This window comes from Suncus etruscus, chromosome 14, assembly GCF_024139225.1.
Source record: "Suncus etruscus isolate mSunEtr1 chromosome 14, mSunEtr1.pri.cur, whole genome shotgun sequence".
Lineage (NCBI taxonomy): Eukaryota > Metazoa > Chordata > Mammalia > Eulipotyphla > Soricidae > Suncus > Suncus etruscus.
This window is the reverse complement of record NC_064861.1, coordinates 39,046,137-39,065,989: the sequence shown is the minus strand read 5'-3', so window position 1 is coordinate 39,065,989 and position 19,853 is coordinate 39,046,137. Positions and strand designations below refer to the sequence as shown.

Genomic DNA, 19,853 nt, shown 5'->3' with positions numbered 1-19,853 from the left:
TTGGACCATGTTTTTTGTTTTTGTTTTGTTTTTTTGGGTCACACCCGGTGTCTCTCAGGGCTTACTCCTGGCTCTATGCTCAGAAATGGCTCCTGGCAGGCTCGGGGGACCATATGGGATGCTGGTATTCAAACCACTGTCCTTCTGCATGCAAGGCAAATGCTCTACCTCCATGCTATCTCTCCAGCTCTTAAATGTATTTTTAATGTGTTTTTTTGTGTGGTGGTTTTGGGCTAAAACCCATTGGTGCTTGAGGGACCAATTGTGGGTGCTGGTGATAGAACCCAAGTAAGTTACATCCAGGGCAAATGCCCTCCCCGCTGTGCTGTCTCTTAGCCCCTGCTCACATTCTCTGACTGCCCAGGAACCTTGAGGGGCACGAGGAGGTCCCCAGTGGACATATGAGTCTCCATTAGAGTCAAGCGTCTGTAGTTGAAGAAACCAGCTGGACTAGCTACTCATACAGCCTTGGTCCAGAGAGAAAGAAAAGCCAACTATGGGGAGGGACTCATGTTCCTGGAACCCTAAACCTCAGTGACATGTGCTCCCATGGCCCTGTTGAAACTGTCCCCATGTGCAGGGTCTGAAGAGAAGTCCCAATAGGCCTTAGTTAGCCCTCCCTGCTGGGCTGCAGCCTGGGCTTCGGAGCCACCAAGCTCAGCACATGGCAGCTTCAGCCAAGTAGGCCTGGCCTTCTGACCCCACGGGGACAGGGTCAGGAGCAACACATGAACTCAGAGAGGACACTGGGCTGATAGGAGAGGCAGGGGACATGGTTGTAATGGGACCTGTCCCTGGGAAAGAACCAGGCACCCTCCCTCCCACAAGCTCTGCCCACCACCACTTGGGAAGACACGTACTACTTGGACCTGGCCGTCTTCGCCGATCTGGTGTATCTGGACCTGTTGGGCATTGGCCAGGGCATAGTGCAGGGCCTGTGGTGGTGGCTGGAGCTCGCTGGCGGGCGGCGGCGTGCTCAGGACAGACTCTGCATGGGGAGTGGTTGGCTCAGCATGGTGTGAGGACAGGACCCCTCCCCAAATGCAGCGCCCAGGCCCTGGGAGGGGGATGGAAAGGCTCCAGACCTGAGGGACTATAGGAGGAAGATGGAGTCCGCCGGGAGAAGCTCTTGACAGCCAGGCTCTGGCCTCGCTGTTTCCGCCGCCAGGCTGTGCGGCACTTGGAGTCAATACTCTGCTTGATCCGGTACCAGTCAGATTCCGTTATGCCAAACTTGTAGAAGAGGTGACCTGGAGTGGACACGGGCAACCATGGACGTGGGGCAGAGACTGGCACAGTTCCTGGGTGCCAGGGCCCTGCCAGAGTCTGCTGAAGCTGGGGTACCAGCCAAGTGTGGTGGCCCACAATCCCTTCCAGACCTCACCAACTGTCCATTATGGCAGGAGCAAGGCCACTGTCCTCCTAACCCTGTCTCCGGCTTCCTCGGCACCTCCGTGACCTAGTCCTTCAATGGAGTCAGTCACTGTTTCTGCAACCCAGAACTCCCCGACACATGTGGGACAGGAAAAGGGGATGCTGCCACCAGACATAGGCACATACCTTAGGCAGGTGCCTGGAAGAGGCAGAACAGCCAAGTGTCCCCAAAGCTCTGGTGGGCTGTACAGGAGTGGACACTGAGTCCCCCCAGCCTGCTCTGTGTCCAACGCAGGCAGAGTGTGGCTTAGTGACGCAGGTACCCACCTACAACATTCCTGGCACGAAGCTGAAGCCCCATTTCTTGTGGAAAGCAATGAATCTGCCCAAGCCCAGCAACCTGCCCCGACAGAAGGTGTCTCAGAGACCAGGGATGTGTACCACTTAGTGGGATTGGACACTCAGCTGTGCAATGAGAAATTCTGGGGCAGCTCGCAGGCCCAGGTGACTCCTGCAGGCTGGGGGTGGCCTTAGCGGCACAAGGTAGCCCAAGGTACACAGTCCAAGAACATCAGGGACTATTACTATTAACGGGCACATGTGACTACAGAGCTTCGAGGAGGAGCAGCCTAAACCCACAGATTCAGGAGCAATGAGACAATTTGTGGCTGGGTGGACTGTGATAGAAAAATAGCTCTAGACAAGTTAGCACGGTGACTCCAGGAAGCTGACGTGTCAAGCTAGTGGGGCAGAACAACAGGGCAGCCGGAAATTGCTTATTTGAACAGCCAACCTCCAGTATTGCACAGGGACCCTATGCTCACCAAGAGTGATCCCGGAGCACAACCAGGAGTAACACGAGTACCACTGGGCTGGCACAAAAAAAAACAACCTGAAAAACAGGTTTTGGAGTGATAGCACAGCAGGGAGAGCATTTGCCTTGCGCACAGCCAACCTGGGCCTGATCTCCTGGCATCCCATAGGGTCCCTGAACATCACCAGGAATAATTCCTGAGCACCGAGTCCAGAGTAATATGAGCATCACTGGGTTCATCACTGTGGCCCAAAAAATAAAAATAATGAACAAAATTCCAACAAATAAAATAAAAATCCAATAAATGTAGAGGTAGCACCAGTCCCCGAGCCGACATCCTGAAGCCAAGGCTCAGGGCGGGACAGGGCAGGGCTGGGACCTCAACTCACACCGCCAGGCTGGGCCAGTGCTGGGAACCAAGGGCAGAGGTTCTGGCTGAGACTCCCACCCACTGAGCCACTGCTTTTATCTTGGCGACTCTGCATCCAAAGACATGTCATGAGAGAAGAATTTCATTACTCTCACGAAACCCACAGCCAGGCCCAGGGTGAGATAGGGCTGGAAACCAAGCCAGGCAGAGGATATGGACTCAGGGGAGCAAGGCGCCAGGCCCCACAAATTCTCCAGTGCTCAGACCACACAGTCTGAGCCTCACCGTGCCCTGGCTTCTCCCCACACTTTGTCTCCTGGAAAAGATGCCCTGTCGCCGTCTGGACCTTGACATGTCGAGAAGAGGCGCCCCAAATCCGCCCACGAGACCCAAGGTTCCCACTCATCAGTTAAGCTGCGACTCATGCAAGCCCCGTGGGAACAACCATCTGGACAGACAGCCCTGCTTTGAGGCAACCTCATGAGTGGTGCATCAGCCACCAAAGAATGTGCCCATGTCGAGGAGAGAGTCAGCACCTGTTGCTGGAACTCAGGTCTGACTTGATAGCCAAAGACCAGAAAAACAAAGCTTTGGGCTCAGGAGGATGAGGAGGGGTGGGACTGCATGGAGGCCACCGGGGCAATCCAAGCCTCTGTCCTGCTCCTAGTACACCCAAACCCTCTCCTAGTGACACTGGCCCTGAACACCCCATGCCCTGTCAGAGAAGTCCCATTCCTCTCAGATCCTGGCCACCTATGCTATGAGATGTGTCCAGGCCCTCCTACTCATCAGGTACAGTTGCACACAGGGTAACCGAGTGGCACCAAGCACCCTGGGAGCCCCTAGGAGGGGTCAACTGAATGAAATTCCTCTTGGCACTACCTTACACACAGAGTCACCAGAACCTGGGGCCCTTTCCTTTTCCCTGGCCCAGCAGTGGACACACTTCCCCGTGGTCCCAGTGGGACACATGGCAGGGGTTTGGTCAAGGCCTAATGGGCATCAGTGGGGGGTCTGCGATCACCCTAAAACTGCAGGGCCAAAGGACTTAGTTCTTTATTTTGTTTTATCTATTTGTTGTTGCTGTTTGGGGGCCACACCCAGTAGCACTCAGGGAATACTCCTAGTTCTGTGCTCAGGACTCAATCCTGGCAGGTTTAGGGGACCCTCTGGGATGTGAGGCATTGAATTGGGGTTGGCTGTGTGCAAGGCAAATGCCATCCCTGCTGTGCTATTGGTCTGGCCTCCTTATTTTTCTTTTGGGCCATACTCAGCTATGCTCAGCACTTAATTCTAGCTCTGCATTCAGGAATCACTCCTGGCAATGCTCAGGGAGACCCTATGGGATGCTGGGGCTCAAACCTGGGTTGATCACGTGCCAGGCAAATATCCAATCCACTGTGCTCTAGCTCCAGTTCCCAGGACTCAGGCCCAACCCCGGCAGCTCCCACAGGTGCTGACTCAGGCCCTGCTCGTACCAAAAGCAGCTAACCTGGTGGTCCCCTCCCTCCTGAGGTCCCCTGGTGGCAGAGGCACTTGCACCAGAGCCCTCCCTCCCTGACTTACAGCGGATGCCATAGATGGTAAGAGGGTCCAGTTGTTTCTTGCCGTGCTTGCCCTGGCCCGAGAGGTTAGACACAGCCTGCACCTCTCTGTGGAAAAGGTAGTCGAGCAGTGTGAGAGCCATCTTCTCGGCCGTGCGGCAGTTGGTGCTGATGTGAAGCATGTCTGAGGGCACGATGGCACAACGCACACGCATCTCGGGGTTGTTCTCGTCGCCCAGCCATGTGCCATTGGGGTAATCCTCTATGGGGACAGGACAAGAGGATGTGCCAACAAGCCCCAAAGCCTACAGGGCAACCAGTGCATACCTTACCAAAGTACCCAGGAATGTGCCAGCTACCCCAGCTGTGGGTCCTGGACCAGCATACTGAGGAACCTGTGGCCTCCTATTGTTCAGTACTTGGGCACTGGCCCTGCCACCCCCACCTCCACTAGGCTGACAGGAAAGCCCTGGTCTGGCCTCTCCTGGACAAGCCCCTCATTGGGGGAGAGGAGCCTTGCACACCTCCTGCCAAGCCCTTGGGGGATGTGCTGGAATGAATCAGATGGGTATGCTGTGCCCAATAATCCATGAAGCCCATCCACCTAAGCACAAAATGGGACATGCCTGCAGTTTGTTGCCATGCCCACTACATCCCACAGAGCTCTTGACCTGGTGTTCAGAGCATACAGATCACACCTCCCACCTATACCTCCTATGCTGAATGCAGGGCAAGCATCTTCTGTGGCTCCATAAAGCCACTAGCCAGAGGGCAGGTCTCCCAGGAACCCCAGCACACCTGAACCCAATCCAGGGCCTCCAAAGCTGGGCCCCAAGTTGCCTGGGCTCCAGAAGACCTCAGACCATTTAATATTGTGGCAGGTGGGATATAGGGATGGACCCCTGGAGGGCTGGCTGGGACCCCTGTGACATTTGGCCCTGGATCTTCTCACCCACTGGAGTCTGGAACAGATCCAACCATCCAACCCTATTCCATAAGGCTCTGAGGGAGAGGCTCCCCCAAAGCTCAGGGTGAGGGCTGGGCGTAGCAGAAAACTCATCTCCAGGATCAGGACTGAGCACAGCTGGACCAATTAATGTCTCCACATCTCAGCAACAGCCTGTTAGTCACTACAGACAGGGGAGCAGCCTAACCCGGAAGGACAAAGGGTCTGTGACCCAGACAGGGCTGGGGGTGGGGAGATGCAGTGTTTTCAGTCAGTGCACAAGGCTCCATGGAGGGTTCACCGAGTTACATGTACTCTCAGGCCTAAGACACACAAAGCATGTGCTCCACTACCAAGCTACCACCCTGGCAGAGACTTGTTTATTTTACTAAAAGAGCTTGGTCCAGCTTTGGCATCTGAAACCATGGAAAATTCTAGTAGCTTTATTTTAAAACTACAAGTTGGATTAGAAGAAAAATAAACTTGCTTTCTGCTCCTCCCGTCTAGGCCCATGGCGAGGTCAGAGATGCTAGAGGCCCTAGGCACCCTGCAGGGAGGTCAAAGATGCCAGAGGCCCCAGGTGGTGAGCTTCACAGCTGTTCCCCACAGGCCCAGGGCCAGGACAAGAGGCTGGTAAAAGCCAATCTTCCTATAAAACTCAGCAATTCTAGGGGCCAGAGCAATAGCAAAACAGGTAGGGCGTTTGCCTTGCACACAGTCGACCCGAGTTCAATCCCTGGCAGCCATGAATGGCCCCAAAAGAAAAAAACAAAACAAAACAAAAAAACCTCAGCAATTCTGTAATTATGTGACATTGAACCTGAACCTCAAAATCCACAGAGGGACCAGAGATAGCACAGCAGTAGGCGTTTGCCTTGCACGAAGCTGACCCAGGACAGACAGTGGTTCGAATCCCAGCATCGCACATGGTCCCCCAAGCCTTCCAGGAGCAATTTCTGAGAGCAGAGCCAGGAGTAACCCGAGAGCCGCCGGGTGTGACCCCTTCCAAAAAAGAAACAAAATAAATAAAAACCCATAGAAATCCCATCTTTGACAACAATTATGGAAACGGTTGATTCTACCACTATTTTCACATGAGATGCTTTTCCAGGGGCCAAAGTGAAAGCACAGCGGGAGGGCGTTTGCCTAGCTTGTGGCTGAACAATGTTCAATCCCCGGCATCCTATATGGTCCCCTAAGCCCTCGAGGAGTGATTTCTGGGCACAGAGCCAGAAGTAACCCAAGTGCTGCCAGTTTTGACCCAAAAACCAAAAATAAATAAACAGATAAATAAAATACTTTTCCAGAATGGACTCAGTACGCTGTCTGTGGTTTAGCCATAAATGGGGCAGCTCACACTAGCCACCCTGCTAAAAAGATTTGGCCAGAAAAGCACAAACACTCTCCCGAGTGAAAAACGAATCAATCATCCCTGAAGAATCTGTACAGAAAAGCTAGGAGCACTTCGGGACAGGCCTGCCCTGGGGTCTCTGGCTCCTGTTCTCTGTGGCACTCCATTCTCCAGGTACTCCTCTCTCCATGACCCCCTCCACGACTCCCTGGCCTGGGAAACCAAGCCTTCTGCAGAAGCCCCTAAGCTTAGCACATCTCCCCTTTCTGCCTCCATGACTCTCTTTCCCCTCTAAAAGGGTGTTTCCAGCACATCTGGGCCAGGGAACTCCAAGACTTCAGCGAGGGTGTGTGAGGGGCCAATGGTGCTTGGAGTCCCCACAAAAGCCCCCTGATGCTTGGTTCCTTGCCTGAGCTGGTATCAGGAGGGGCCAGAGGGCACTGCTGCCCAAGAAGGAGCACTGCCACTCTCTAGCATCGGCCCATGGGCACCTCCCACAGTAAAGGGCATGGTCACAGCCATGAAGAAGCGAAGTTGGGGCCCCACCTTGCTCAGTGGTGCCATAGAGCAGGTGATCCTGAAGGAGGGGCCACGTGACATGGGCATCTCCAGAGTGGCATGAGTGGCCTCAGGGTACAGTTCAAGTCAGTACCTGAGCACAAAATGGCTTTCCTGACCCACAGAAGCAAACCTACCTTCAGTGGGACCTCATGGGCTCCCCTGTGAGCTGGGTCCAAGACTTCAGTGGACAGGGCAGGGACAACCGCCAAGCAGAGTCACGAGCCAACAGCAAGGGCCCCCTGCCACACGCAGACCTGCCTCTGTCCTGACACCATAAATCACTCCAAGGTGGCACCTGCCACATGTTCCCCCTACCTGATGCTGCAGAACCAAAGATCCCCCAATCTCTCGGCCAGAGCAGGGTGATCACGAGAAATGGCAGATACACAGAGACCCTCAGAGGCTCTGCCACAGAAGCGCTGGGCCCAGGGGTTCTGACAAGTGCCAATCAAAGCCCTTTATCTTCCACTGAGTGGGAACCAGGTTCCCATAGTCCCAGGGCAGCTCCAAGTGGTGCTGAGGTGGGCGGGTGGACACCCAGTGATTCTGGCCATACTAGGGCCCTGGGAAACATGGCCAACAGTGCTCAGGATTCTGAGGTTCCCTCTCAAGGCCAACTGCAAGCCCATGTCCCCACAGTGACCGCCCAGCAGCATCCACACCAGTAAGTCCATGCCCATGTGAGAAGGCCCTGGAGGATAGTGGGACTCAGACAGGATCAGAGCTGTAGGGTGGGGCAGGCTCCCAGACAGTCCTGAGCAGGGCAGGCTCCTTCCCCAACTCTAGCCACACATGAATTCTAAGACACTCCACATGGGGATCCCCCACCCCCAGTTTATCTATTAGGCTAGGTTTGCTGCCCTGTGTGGATATGGACCCAGAAGTCCCTAGAAATGGAAAAAGAATAAAATTTTTCCTCTGAGACAGAGCAGAAGCTGGGGCAAGCTCATGAAAACCTGGAACCCCCATAGTTCAAGTCAAACAAGTGATCCCGAGTCCATGACTTTGTCCCAGGGTCTGCCTGACTGGACAGTCACTCACTGTGGGCAAAAGCAGAGATGGTGGACCGGAGAGATAGCATGGAGTTAGGGAGTTTGCCTTGCATGCAGAAGGGTGGTGGTTCGAATCCTGGCATCCCATATGGTTCCCTGAGCCTGTCAGGAGCGAATTCTGAGCATAGAGCCAGGAGTAACCCCTGAGCGCTGCTGGGTGTGACCCAAAAGCAAAACAAAACAACAACAGCAAAAGCAGAGATGGGGCCAGAGAGATTAGACAGTAGGGTCACTTCCATCCCTTCAAAGGAGGGTGTCCCGCTCACTGCCAGGAGCAGCCCAACCCGACCCCAAAAGCCCTGCTCAGATGGACAGATGACAGCTAACTACACAGGTGCACAGATGCGAGGAGACACCAGTTACTATCAGCAACTACACCATCAGAAATTTCCAGAACAGCCCCCACTCCCCAAGGGCAGTGCCAGCCAGGGTCGGGAGGCTGCGTGTGGGTGCAAGGAAAGGCACTACCTTCGGAGTTGAGGGTGATGAGAGTGACGTTGTTCCCGATGTTCTGGCTGCCCGCCTGGCCGCAGTTGGAAACAGAATCACTGGCCTCCGAGCCGCTCTCACCGTCCTCATGACTGTCCTCCTGGCCTGGCACCTTTACCACGATGGTGTTCTGGCGCCGCCCAGGCACCACACTGCAAACACACACAGGCCATCCTCAGGCACCACCGCCCACCTAGTGCCCACCAAGGACAACTTAGGCTGTACCATGGCCGACAGCACAGAATGTCTACTAGCTCAGTCGGAGCCTGAGTATAGATAGGCAGGGGGCAGGTTACTGAATTGGGATGACCTGACACAGGGGGAACCTGTCCGACCCCACCACCAAAATGTCTTAGAAACAGCACGGTCTTAACTCCCACCATCAGTGCCCATTGCCCTTCCAGACCGTAAGGGCTAGACATGGCAGGAGGACACTGCCAGCTGGAACAGTCCAGGGTCACAACCTTCCTGCACCTTCCAACTTTCCACATCCCGAGAACAGGAGGGTGTAGGACCTGTTCCACAGTCACACCACAGGCAGGGCCAGACTGTGCTGCAGCACCACTGGCCTGCCTGGGTTCAGCTCTGCCCTCACTGCCTGGTATCCAGAGGCATGCCCAGCCCTATTCCCCATCCCCTTCCCCACTTCTTGGGACCCACCACAGCGCAGTCAGGACAGTCCTCAGGAATGTGCTGAGAAAGGCACAGGAGGCTGGGGACCAGTGTCCTTCCTAGGCCAGTACGGGGAGGGACAAGGAAACTAAGAACCCTCACATTTTGGGGGGGGGAGGTATACGGAACTGAACCCTGGGCCTGGCCGCAGGCTTGCTGGAGAGTACTGTGGGGGTACTACTGACTTGCTAATGACATTTTCCAGGGGGTCCGCAGTCCGGCCGCACAAAGGATCTTCCATCTTGGCTACAATGGCATTCTGACGGTCATTGTTAAGAATGACTGTAGTCTGGGGCACAACACTATGGGTGGGGGAGAAGGGGAGAGAGAGAAAGAGAGAGTGAGAGAGAGTGAAAGAGAGAGAGAGAGAGAGAGAGAGAGAGAGAGAGAGAGAGAGAGAGAGAGAGAGAGAGAGAGAGAGAGAGAGATCTTAGCATACAGCAGCACTCACACAGCTGCATGCACAGTGCCCAGCAAAGGAAGGGCTGGGGTAAGACCCATACTAGGTCTGAGGGCAAAGCATGATTCTTGGTGTGGCCAACACCAGCCCCAGGGGAACCCCAAACTCGGGCCTGCCCAATGCACAATGGCTGAAAAAGAAGCCTGAGGATGATGAAGTGACTGAAAACAACGACTAAGTGGCCCAGGAATCTGCACAGAGACGAGGAAGCAAGGGATTAATACTTCCTGATGGCTCTGCTCCCGGTACCTCCACCACCACCAGGGTCAGGCCTTCAGGGCCACTGTCCCACTGTCCACACCCGAGCCTGGTCCACACCCACAGCCTGATCACACACGGGGCCTGGCCCATGCCCAGAGCCTGGTTCATACCCAGAGACTGGTCCATACACATTGCCTGGGCTGCTGAGAGTTGCCAGCACCCTCGGAGGTGGCTGGTGACAGCTGATGACTTCTCACGGAGTAGCCTGTCCAGAGTGGGGATCTAAAATTGCAGGACTTTGTACCTGTTAAGAGTCTGTCCTTATGGGAGTCTGTACTCACTGGAGTCTGCCCTTGCAGGAGTCCTCCCTCATAGACGTCCCCTCGCTGGAGTCTGTCCTCATGGGAGTCTGTCCTCTAAAGTCTGCCCTCATGGGAGTCTGTCCTCACTGGAGTCTGCCCTCTCAGTAATCTATCCTCATGGGGGGCTGTCTTCTCTGGAGTCTGTCCTTGAGGGAGTCCATTCTTGCCAAAGTCTGTCCTCCTTGGAGTTCAGTCCTCACAAGAGACTGTCCTTATTCAAGTCTGTCCTTGAGGGAGTCTGTCCTAGCAGCTATCTGTCATCATTAGAATCTGTCCTCGCAGGATTCTGTCCTCAGGGGAGACTGTCATCACTTGTGTCTGTCCTTGGGGAAATTATCCTCAGGGAAACTGTACTCATGGGCGTCTGCTCTTGAAGGGGATTATCCTCAATGGAGTCTGTCCTCACGGGAGCCTCCTTGCGGGAGTGCACCCACTTCTTCCTGCCAATTAGCACCATCTAGGCATTAGAGCCTAGAGTCTGCTTGCTAACAAGCTCATTGTTGGTAGGAGTTTGGCAATTCCACCCCATCCCAGGCTAAGATCTGAAGAGGGCGGGCACATGAGGCCAGTCCTGTTCCCTGCCACACCAAGGCTTCAGCTGCAGGGAAGTGAAGTTATGCCCATACTCAGGAGACCTGCAGGAGGCCAAGCAGCACCTCTTCTGCTGCAAGTTTCTTTCTAAACCAAGCTACTACGAGCCTACGCCCCCAAATCTCGGGCAATAGTCCACAGTATCATGAGGAGGTGGACCACACGCCGTCCCGCATGTCCACAGACATTCAAAACATCAGTCCACAGTGTCACGGGGAAGATAGACATGCGCCGTCTCGCATGCTCACGGACATTCCAAACAGCAGTCCATGGTGTCACGGGGGAGGTGGACATGCACTGTCCCACACGACCATGAACATTCTATACAGCAGTCCACAGCAATATGGAGGTGGCAGAAAACCTCCCTCCGTCCCTGCTTTCCTCTCAGATCAACCATGAACATCTGTCCAGAATGGCAGCTACAGTGACCACAGACCACTAATGAAGAACAGAAGTAGCAGGCTCTGGCCCTCGTGGCTGTCATGACAGTGGCCATCAACAGATAGGAGTACTCAGGACACTGTGATCCCCACATTAGGCATCTGACTCACCTAATGGTGACTCTAATCTTCCATGTCTGGACCCCAAACCACCGCAAAGGCAGCTTATGACTTGGAAGGTCCATGTCACCATGTCTGCAGACAGCCCCCGTCTCCCTGTAATTGGGGACATCCACTCTCACTGATAAAGTTCCCATAAATGGGGACTTCCTGGTCTAAGTGGGCCAAGAAGCATCCAATCCCCTTCTTGACTCTGCAAAGCAAGGAGCCAGAACTTGAGCCCTAACAGACCCAAGAAACAGCCTAGGTCACTGCCAGTTTCCACTCAAACATGCTTGAGACAGGACTCCTGAGCGTAACCCCATGGTCCATGTCTGTCTCCATAACAAGAGGGATCCACAGGGCTGGAGAGATAACATGAAGGTAGGGCATTTGCCTTGCCTGCAAAGGATGGTGGTTCGAATCCCAGCATCCCATATGATCCCCTGAGCCTGCTAGGAGCGATTTCTGAGCGTAGAGCTAGGAGTAACCCCCTGAGCACTGCCAGGTGTGATCCAAAAACAAACAAACAAACAAAAACACCAAGAGGGGGATTCTGCTGGGGGAGGAAAGGTGACTGGCACGGGTCTCTGATGCACAGGGCCGTCTCCACTGACAAAAGGGTCTCCCCACAATTAGTCACATCCCCACTTCCAGCAGGGGAGGCACTAAACCAGACTCACAGACCCGGCCTCAGGCACCCTGAGTAGGGTGAATGCACTGGTCACTTCAGCCCTGCAGGTGGCGCCTTGTTTGTGCAAACCCTGGAGAAAGGCCTGTTCCCTCACCCTTTGCACAGACTGCCCTACTGAACACCCTCCACCCTCACTGTCCTGCACCTCACATTACACATTCTCTTCCTTTCCTGACTCTCTGGGTTTCAGCCATTTGAATACACTGATCTGTAAATATAGGCACCAGGGCACAGTGGGCAGAGGCGGGAAAAGATGCACATGCCAAGGGTAGTGCAGAGTGCAAAGGCCTGGCCACCCCCTTCAGCAGATACTACCCAGCTCCCAATCCACCCCAGCCCTGGGCATCCACCAGGCAAGTCAGGGCTACACAGTTTTCTGGCACCCCCACTCCTGCACAAGCTCAAGGGAGCACCCCCATCTCAGGTGTACACCAATGTCCCCACAGCAACACCGACAAAACAGAATAAGTGCCCCTGCAAGTCATGTGAACCTGAGGTTCTTCACACCAACCCCCTCTTCAACTCCATGTCCCTGTACAGCCCACAGATCCGTTGGCTGGTCTGAGGAGGTAGGCCGGGCTCCCTCACTGAGGTCTATGCTGCACCCAGCACCCCAGGACCCTTAAACTCCACACATCTGTCAGGGGACAAATGCAACTGAGCCATGTGGCCTGGAGACAAGCAAGCACCTGACCACCTGAGTATTCCTGGAGGCTCTGAGAGGTCCCACTGACAGCTCAGTAGTACATGTGATGCCATGCAGTAGGGCAGAACACCTATGGGGTGAGAACATGCCTTAAGCTGGGCCAGATGGTAGAGAAACACCCATTAGGCTGAGTCTTGGGGTTGGTCCTGGAGAAAAGGTCTCAGAATAGGCTCCTCCACCCCAAACACACAGAGCAGCAGGCGCAAGGTGCTAGGCCTCACCAGCGCACTTTGTTGCAGGTCTGTGTGGCACCCAACGGGGAGCCCGCCACCATGGGCACCTGGATGGGACTGTGCTGTTTGTTGGTGACCAAGTCCAGCTTCTCCTCCAGGGACTTGAACGCGGCCTCCAGGGCCTGCAGCTTGGCCTCAATGCTGTCCAGTCGCAGGCAGATGGTCTGGTTAATGGAGTATAGGAATGACTGTAGGTAGAAAGTGACAAGTCAGGGGCCGGAGAGATAGTACAGCAGTAGGGCATTTGCCTTGCAAGCACTGATCCAAGACCAATGGTGGTTCGAATCCCCGCATCCCATATGGTCCCCCATGCCTGTCAGGAGTGATTTCTGAGCAGAGAGCCAGGAGAAACCCCTGAGTACCGCTGGGTGTGGCCCAAAAACCAAAAAAAAAAAAAAAAAAGAGACAAGTCAAAAGGGGCCGTGAACATGGGGTTCAGTACTCGGGGTTCCAAAACACCATGGCCACTCCAGCTACACTGTCCTGGGGGGCCATGACCCAGCAGTTGCTCTGTGGAAGCCCCACGGGCTAGAGCTATGGCCTTTCCAACTCTCCCTTCCTTACTGTTCCAGTCCCTAAATGGCAGTTAGCCCAGGGAAAGCAGGTTAGCCTCTCACCCAAATCCACGGGGCCACTGATACTAGATTGAGCCCAGCATAGGTGGCCCAGCACAGCTCTGCACGGCAAGCCTGCCCCCTGGTGGCTGCTACACAGTCATGCCTGACAGCAACACCAGGTTCCAAGGCCCAGTGTTGGGGTACTGGGGTCAAACTGCATGGATCACCTGTCACTCTGCCCTCCTGGCCAGCCTCTCAAACCAAACTATCTGGTAAGAGAAGATGAATCCCTCTTCTATGCTGCTGGCTTTTCTCCTGCCCTAGGAACAACCTCCCCGAAGCAGGCCCCTCAGTGGGTCTGAAGGACAGGCTGGGAAAAGGCCACCAAGGGCAATAGTGGATGGGGAAGCAGGAACAAAGAAGCACAGTCCCATAAGCTCTAACCTTGGGCATCTGTCCCTGCTGCTCAGGGGCTCAGGGTCAGCCCAGTCATACCCACTCACCTTTATTGATGGGTCCTGGCAGCTCATTTCCAGCCTTGGGCGTTTCAGGGTGGGTTCATCCTCATCGGTGACAACATGATTCTCCAGGACGACTGAAATGACAGCAGAGGACGCAGCTGAGCCCTGGGCATGGGAGGACACATGATGCAGGCGTGTGTGTGTCAGGCACAGGGGAGTTCAGGTGTGTGTGTGTGTGTGTGTGTACACAGGAGCATGAGTGCAGGAGTGTGTGTATATATAAGTATCTGTACACCAGGACATGGTGACATAGACACATGTGCATGAAGCCGCACAGGCACAACCCTCCATAGCCAGTACCTGGGTGGTCGGGGCTCAGGTCTTCCACAGCGATCTGCACCACGTCCGCCAAGTCCTGTTCTGACATCATCCAGCCCGGGGCGGCCACCGCCACACAGCAGAAATGAGACTCAGGAGTCGTGAGGCTTGTCCACTATAACCTAAGACCAGACAGGAAGGGAATCAGCCATGAGGCCACAGACAGGACGACAGTGACAAACATCAGGGCAGTCCTTGGGGCCCAGAAGCAGCTCAGAGATGCTGCTGACCTTGTTCTGGCTCAGTCCCCAACATACAGTGCCTCCCCATACCACCTGGCCCACAGACACAGCTTCTTTCCCCGCTGGTCTCAGACCCTTCCTGGATCCAGCCTTGTCTGAGGGAGGGCAGTCCCCCAAGGGGTTGAGGGCAGCCCTAGGAGCCCTGTGAGGTCACATCAGCACAAATATGTTATCTCAAAGAGCACTTGAGGGGCCAGACTGATAGCACAGCGGGAAGGGTGTTTTTTGCCTTGCATATGGCCAACCTGAGTTGGATCCTCGGCATCTCACAGGGTCCCCTGAGCCCACTAGAAGTAATTCCTGAGTGCAGAGCCAGGAGGAACCCCTGAGAGCTACTGGATATGGCCCCAAAGCCAAAAAATTAAATAAACAGCACTTGAAATGAGTCCCTGAGGTGGTGGCAAATCAGGCCATCATGAGGGGGCAGCAGAAATCAGGAATGGAGATCTTCCTCAGGGAATATACAACGCAGGCACTGTACACTGTCCCTGTCCCCATGAGTGACAATTGACCTTCTATCCAACTCTCTGCCAGGCACACCCTACAGGCCTGTGGGGCCATGCCTGTAGAAGTGACACAAAAACTTATGTGGAAGCTGTGCTGCTATGTCCTACTTTCCTGCATAGGCACCAGACCAGGATACCAGGTACCAGCAACCAGGGTGCATGAAGGGCCTGCTGCCTGTATCTCTGTTTGCCTTGCATACAGCCAACAGAGGACAAAGAGTAGTTCGAATCCCAGCATCCCATTTTGGTTTTTTGGGCCACACCCGTTTGATGCTCAGGGGTTATTTATTCCTGGCTAAACGCTCAGAAATAGCTCCTGGCTTGGGGGGACCATATGGGATGCTGGGGGATCGAACCGCAGTCCTTCCTTGGCTAGCGCTTGCAAGGCAGACACCTTACCTCTAGCACCACCTCTCGGCCCCCCAAAAAAATAAATTAAAAAACAAAAAAAAAAAATAAAAGAACGGGGCCGGAGAGATAGCACAGTGGTAGGGCATTTGCCTTAGACGGTAGTTTGAATCCCGGCATCCCATAAGGTCCCCTGAGCCTGCCAGGAGCGATTTCTGAGCGTAAAGCCAGGAGTAACCCCTGAGTGCTGCCGGGTGTGACCCAAAAACCTAAATAAATAAATAAATAAATAAATAAATAAAAGAACAAGACTGGGACAGGAGAAAGGAGGTAATGCAGTCACCTCAAGTCCCGCAGGCGCTGTGTACAGTCCTGGCACCGAGCATGACTTTCAGGTGCAGATAAGAGCAGCCGTAGCTCTCTGGAAAGCCTCAGGTGGCTGCACAGGGACCCAGCACTTTCAGTGACCATGTAAGAAGACAGCAAGCCTCGAACAGGCCCACAGTTCAGGCACTGCAGACCCCACCTACACGACTGAAAAGCAGTAAGACAGGCAAAGCACTGGGCTCCCAGCGCCCATCCTGGCCCCAGAGGATGGGAACCTGAAAAGACCCATCTTCTCCTGCCTGGCCCAGCATGCTCTGCTCACTGGCCAAGATCTTGCTGCTAAAGGAATGATGCCGCATGGGCTGGCATCAGCTCTGTGCACCTGACCTTCTCCTGTGGGTTCCTGGACAAGGACCAGGAAAATTGGTCTAGGGACCCAAAGAATGAGAAGAAAATAGTCAGGTATCATTCCAGTCCCCCACAAATCCCAATGGCTTGCTGTTCTTCCTAACAGCTCAGCAGAGAGTCCATGAGTGGGTCCTCCTGGCTAGCACAACCACTCACCTAGGGCTGCCATGCTGCATTTAACCTAAAATCCACATTCCCAACACTCCCACCCAACAGCTCCCACATGGCCCCTAAAATTGTACTGGAGGTTCTGAGGCCAGGGCCCAGTCAGTGCAACAGCAAGAAGAATGCAGGAAAGTGTAAGGCACTGGGTAGCTTGGCAACTTTCAGGGCCCCAGTGAGAGACCAGCACAAACACTAACATGGCTGGAGCATGGTGGACACCTAGTCCTGGGCTTCAGCTGGAACTGGCCGGTAAGCACAGAGAAAGGCTGCTTCCAGGGCGGAGCCCCCAGCTCAGGCTAGCCAAAATGTAAACATTTCCAGAAAAGAGTGAATAGGAACCTGCACCCCAGTGCATAGGAACCCAGATTCTGGTCAGACAGGGGGTGTGCCCATATTCGTGTGTGTTGCTTGTGCTCAGACATGCATGTGTGTAGATGTGCCATTGTGTTCATGTCTGTGTGTGTGGACATGCCTTTATGTTCAGATTTGTGCATACAGGCACGTACATGCATGCATAGATGTATATGCAAGCATGTGAGTGCAGCCCCAAAGCCACGTGTGTACATGAACATGTGTATGTGTATGCAGGCACATGTGTATAAGTATGTGCCAACAGGCAGATGTAGTCCCACTGCAGTCTGTATGTAGAATCATGTGAGTGAAAGTACACAGCTGTATGTGTGTGAGGGTGATAGCCCAGAGCCATGTCTCTCAGGCTGCAGCAGGCATCACTATGATACCCTGTGACCAGACCAGGCCTAGCTGCCCAAGGATCAGGAGACGGCATGTTTCAGAAGCCAAACGCCTGAATCCTTTATGTGGGATTGGGGAGACAGAGGCTCCATAACTACCCCAGTCTGCACCAGCACCCAAACCCAGGCAGGAACCCCGTGCCCTGAGCAGAGTGACCAAGAGGTGCTCATGGAACAGGAAGCCACCCAGTGACACCCCACTGGACTAAGGCCCTGCAAGGTGGGCTCAGGGACAGACTCTACTCCCCCTTCTTCCCCACATCTCCTCAGAGTGGGGCACAGAAGGAGAGTGTGGTAGGTGACTGCACAGTTGAAACACAGCCATGCCAGACCTCCAGGCACCACTGGGGTAAAACCCCAGACCTGCAGGGCCAGAGTGATAGCACAGTGGAGGGCAGGGCCAGAGTGATAGCACAGTGGAGGGCATTTGCCTTGTATGAAGCCGTCCTGGATTGATCCCCTGCATCCCATATGGTCCCCCAAATACCTTCAGGAATGACCCAAGAATGCAGGGCCAGGAATAACCCAAGCACCACTGGATATGACCTCCTTCCCCCCCCAAAAAAAACCCTGTAGCTCAACACACCCCTAAACAGCCCACTTCTAAACTAGAAACGAGAAGAAAGCAGCCCTAGGGTCTCCACATTGGTCTGAATCCACCACTTCCCTTCTTCCTTCTAGGTCACAGTGACACAGGACAGAGAATAAGGGAAGGAATGCAGGGCCATGGCCAGGTCGGGCCTTTTCACCTCTGCAAGCAGCATGACTAGGGATATAGGCGCATCTTCAACAGACATATCTGAAATCGGGTCCAAAACTGTTTGACTTTCTTTATTCACTTAAGTGATTTTATGAAAAATAACTTGCTTCCCGAATGATAAGAAATCTGGGGGAGGGAGTCTACGGTGTCGAACTTGTCACTCCACTCCTGAGCAGTTCAGCTGGCTTTGGCTGAGGACTGTGTTGGCACTAGTTTCCATCTTCAGCAGCGCTGGCAGGTGAGTGCACTGGAGAAATTTTTTAAATTAATTATTTTATTTAAACATCATAGATACAAGGCTATTCATAGACAGTTTTTTTCACAAATAAAAAGTTATTCATGATGAGTTTCAGTCATGTGATATGCACCCTTCACCAGTGCACATTTCCCACCACCAATGGTCCCAGTTTCCCTCCTGCCCTACCCCCTACCCCCGCCTATGGGGCAGTTTTCTTCTCTCTTCTCCCACCCCCCATCCCCCGCCTGCCCTTTTAAACACTGTGGTTTGCAATATTGTTAGTGAGGAGTACCATACCTATTACTTTATCACCTTTCAGCACCCAGTTCTTGTTCAGAGTGATCATTTTTCAACTATAGTCATTGTGGTCCCTTCTCTGCCCTAACTGCACTCTCCTGCTACTTGTGTGAAGTTTAGTACCATGGTCTGGTCTTCCTGGCCCTTTTCTCTATTGTCTTTGATACTATTACCATACTATCTTTCCCTTATACAGTATCCCACAAATGAGTGTAATCATTCTTTGTCCCTCTAACTCATTTCACTCAACATAATACTCTCCATACCCACCCACCCAGGTATAAGCAAATTTCATTACTTCATCTTTTTTTTTGGTTTTTGGGTCACACCAGGCAGCGCTCAGGGGTTACTCCTGGCTCTACGCTCAGAAATCATTCCTGGTAGGCTTGGGGGATCATATGGGATGCTGGGATTCAAACCACCGTCCTTCTGCATGCAAGGCAAACACGCCTTTCCTCCATACTATCTCTCCGGCCCCTACTTCATCTTTTCTAACAGTTGCAGAGTATTCCATTGTGCAGATGTACCAGTTTCTTTATCCACTCATTTGTTCTCAGGCACTTGGATTGTTTCCCAAAAATATAAAATGCTTTATGAATTTCCATGTCATCCTTACACAAGGGCCATGCTAATCTTCTCTGTACCATTCCAATTTTAGTATATGTGCTGCTGAAACGGGCAATAGAGAAACATTTGATGGCAAAACCAACCACCACCAGCATTACATATAGCTCTCAAGGGGACAATACAATACAGAAAGGTGAAGTCTCCAGGTTTCCACAGTTCCCTCTGAAGAGCTTCACCTCCCTCCCCAGGCCCGTGCAAAGGTGGTGGATCCCATGTCGCAATGCTCATGGCTCCAGAGCACCAGCCCCATGAGAAGCACCTAATGTCAGGAGGCAAGAGACCACTTCCTACCAGTCCAGAGTGCCCTGAAAGCATCAAATCTTCGCTGGCAGTGTTGGCTACCCAGGCAGTGACAGCAGTCACAAGGACGCAGGCACCAGACCTGTGGGCAGTCATCATTGGAACTTATCACCTGGCGCTGGTGCTGCTCTTGGGCACAATGGGTATCCAGCCAAGACCCAGCAGAGGCCCTGGGACATTTGGACACTTGGATTTGGGTCACCAGCACACTCCGGGCTATGCGAGTCTGTTTGTGAAGCGAAGGCCCAGGAAGACCATTAAGAGGACAGGGAATACAAGGCAGCTTGTGCTGTAGAACAGGGGGTAGACACACTGGGACCCAGCAAGCTGTACCAGGAGGACACATGGCAGAGCCCGCAGACCACTGGCAAGAACCACAGGGGTTACTGGTAGATCTCATCTCCTCCTCGCCCTCTGGGTGCTGAAGGCCAGAGGGATGGCTGACCCTGAGCATGGGAGGCAATGAGGCTGCAAGAAAGAACTACCTGAGCAGTAGAAATCCTTCTGATAACACCAAATTACTGGGGA

The 19,853-nt window shown here is 53.7% G+C and overlaps 1 protein-coding gene and 1 non-coding gene across 2 annotated transcripts in view; both read right to left on the bottom strand.

Annotated features, from left to right (window-relative positions):
- BANP (BTG3 associated nuclear protein) overlaps positions 1-19,853 on the bottom strand; it is a 35,803-nt gene that overhangs the window by 9,514 nt on the left and 6,436 nt on the right. Inside the window, exons 2-9 of the mRNA XM_049786750.1 lie at positions 14,338-14,484; positions 14,020-14,111; positions 12,948-13,147; positions 9,359-9,475; positions 8,481-8,653; positions 4,125-4,364; positions 1,086-1,250; positions 861-988 (exon numbers count right to left, since the gene is read on the bottom strand). Of these exons, the coding sequence (XP_049642707.1) occupies positions 861-988; positions 1,086-1,250; positions 4,125-4,364; positions 8,481-8,653; positions 9,359-9,475; positions 12,948-13,147; positions 14,020-14,111; positions 14,338-14,407 (1,185 nt within the window). The 5' untranslated portion in view covers positions 14,408-14,484. The remainder of the gene's footprint in view (positions 1-860; positions 989-1,085; positions 1,251-4,124; positions 4,365-8,480; positions 8,654-9,358; positions 9,476-12,947; positions 13,148-14,019; positions 14,112-14,337; positions 14,485-19,853) is intronic.
- Positions 18,974-19,080, bottom strand: LOC126029180 (U6 spliceosomal RNA). Its single transcript, XR_007502831.1, has one exon. It is a non-coding gene; the product is annotated as a U6 spliceosomal RNA (small nuclear RNA).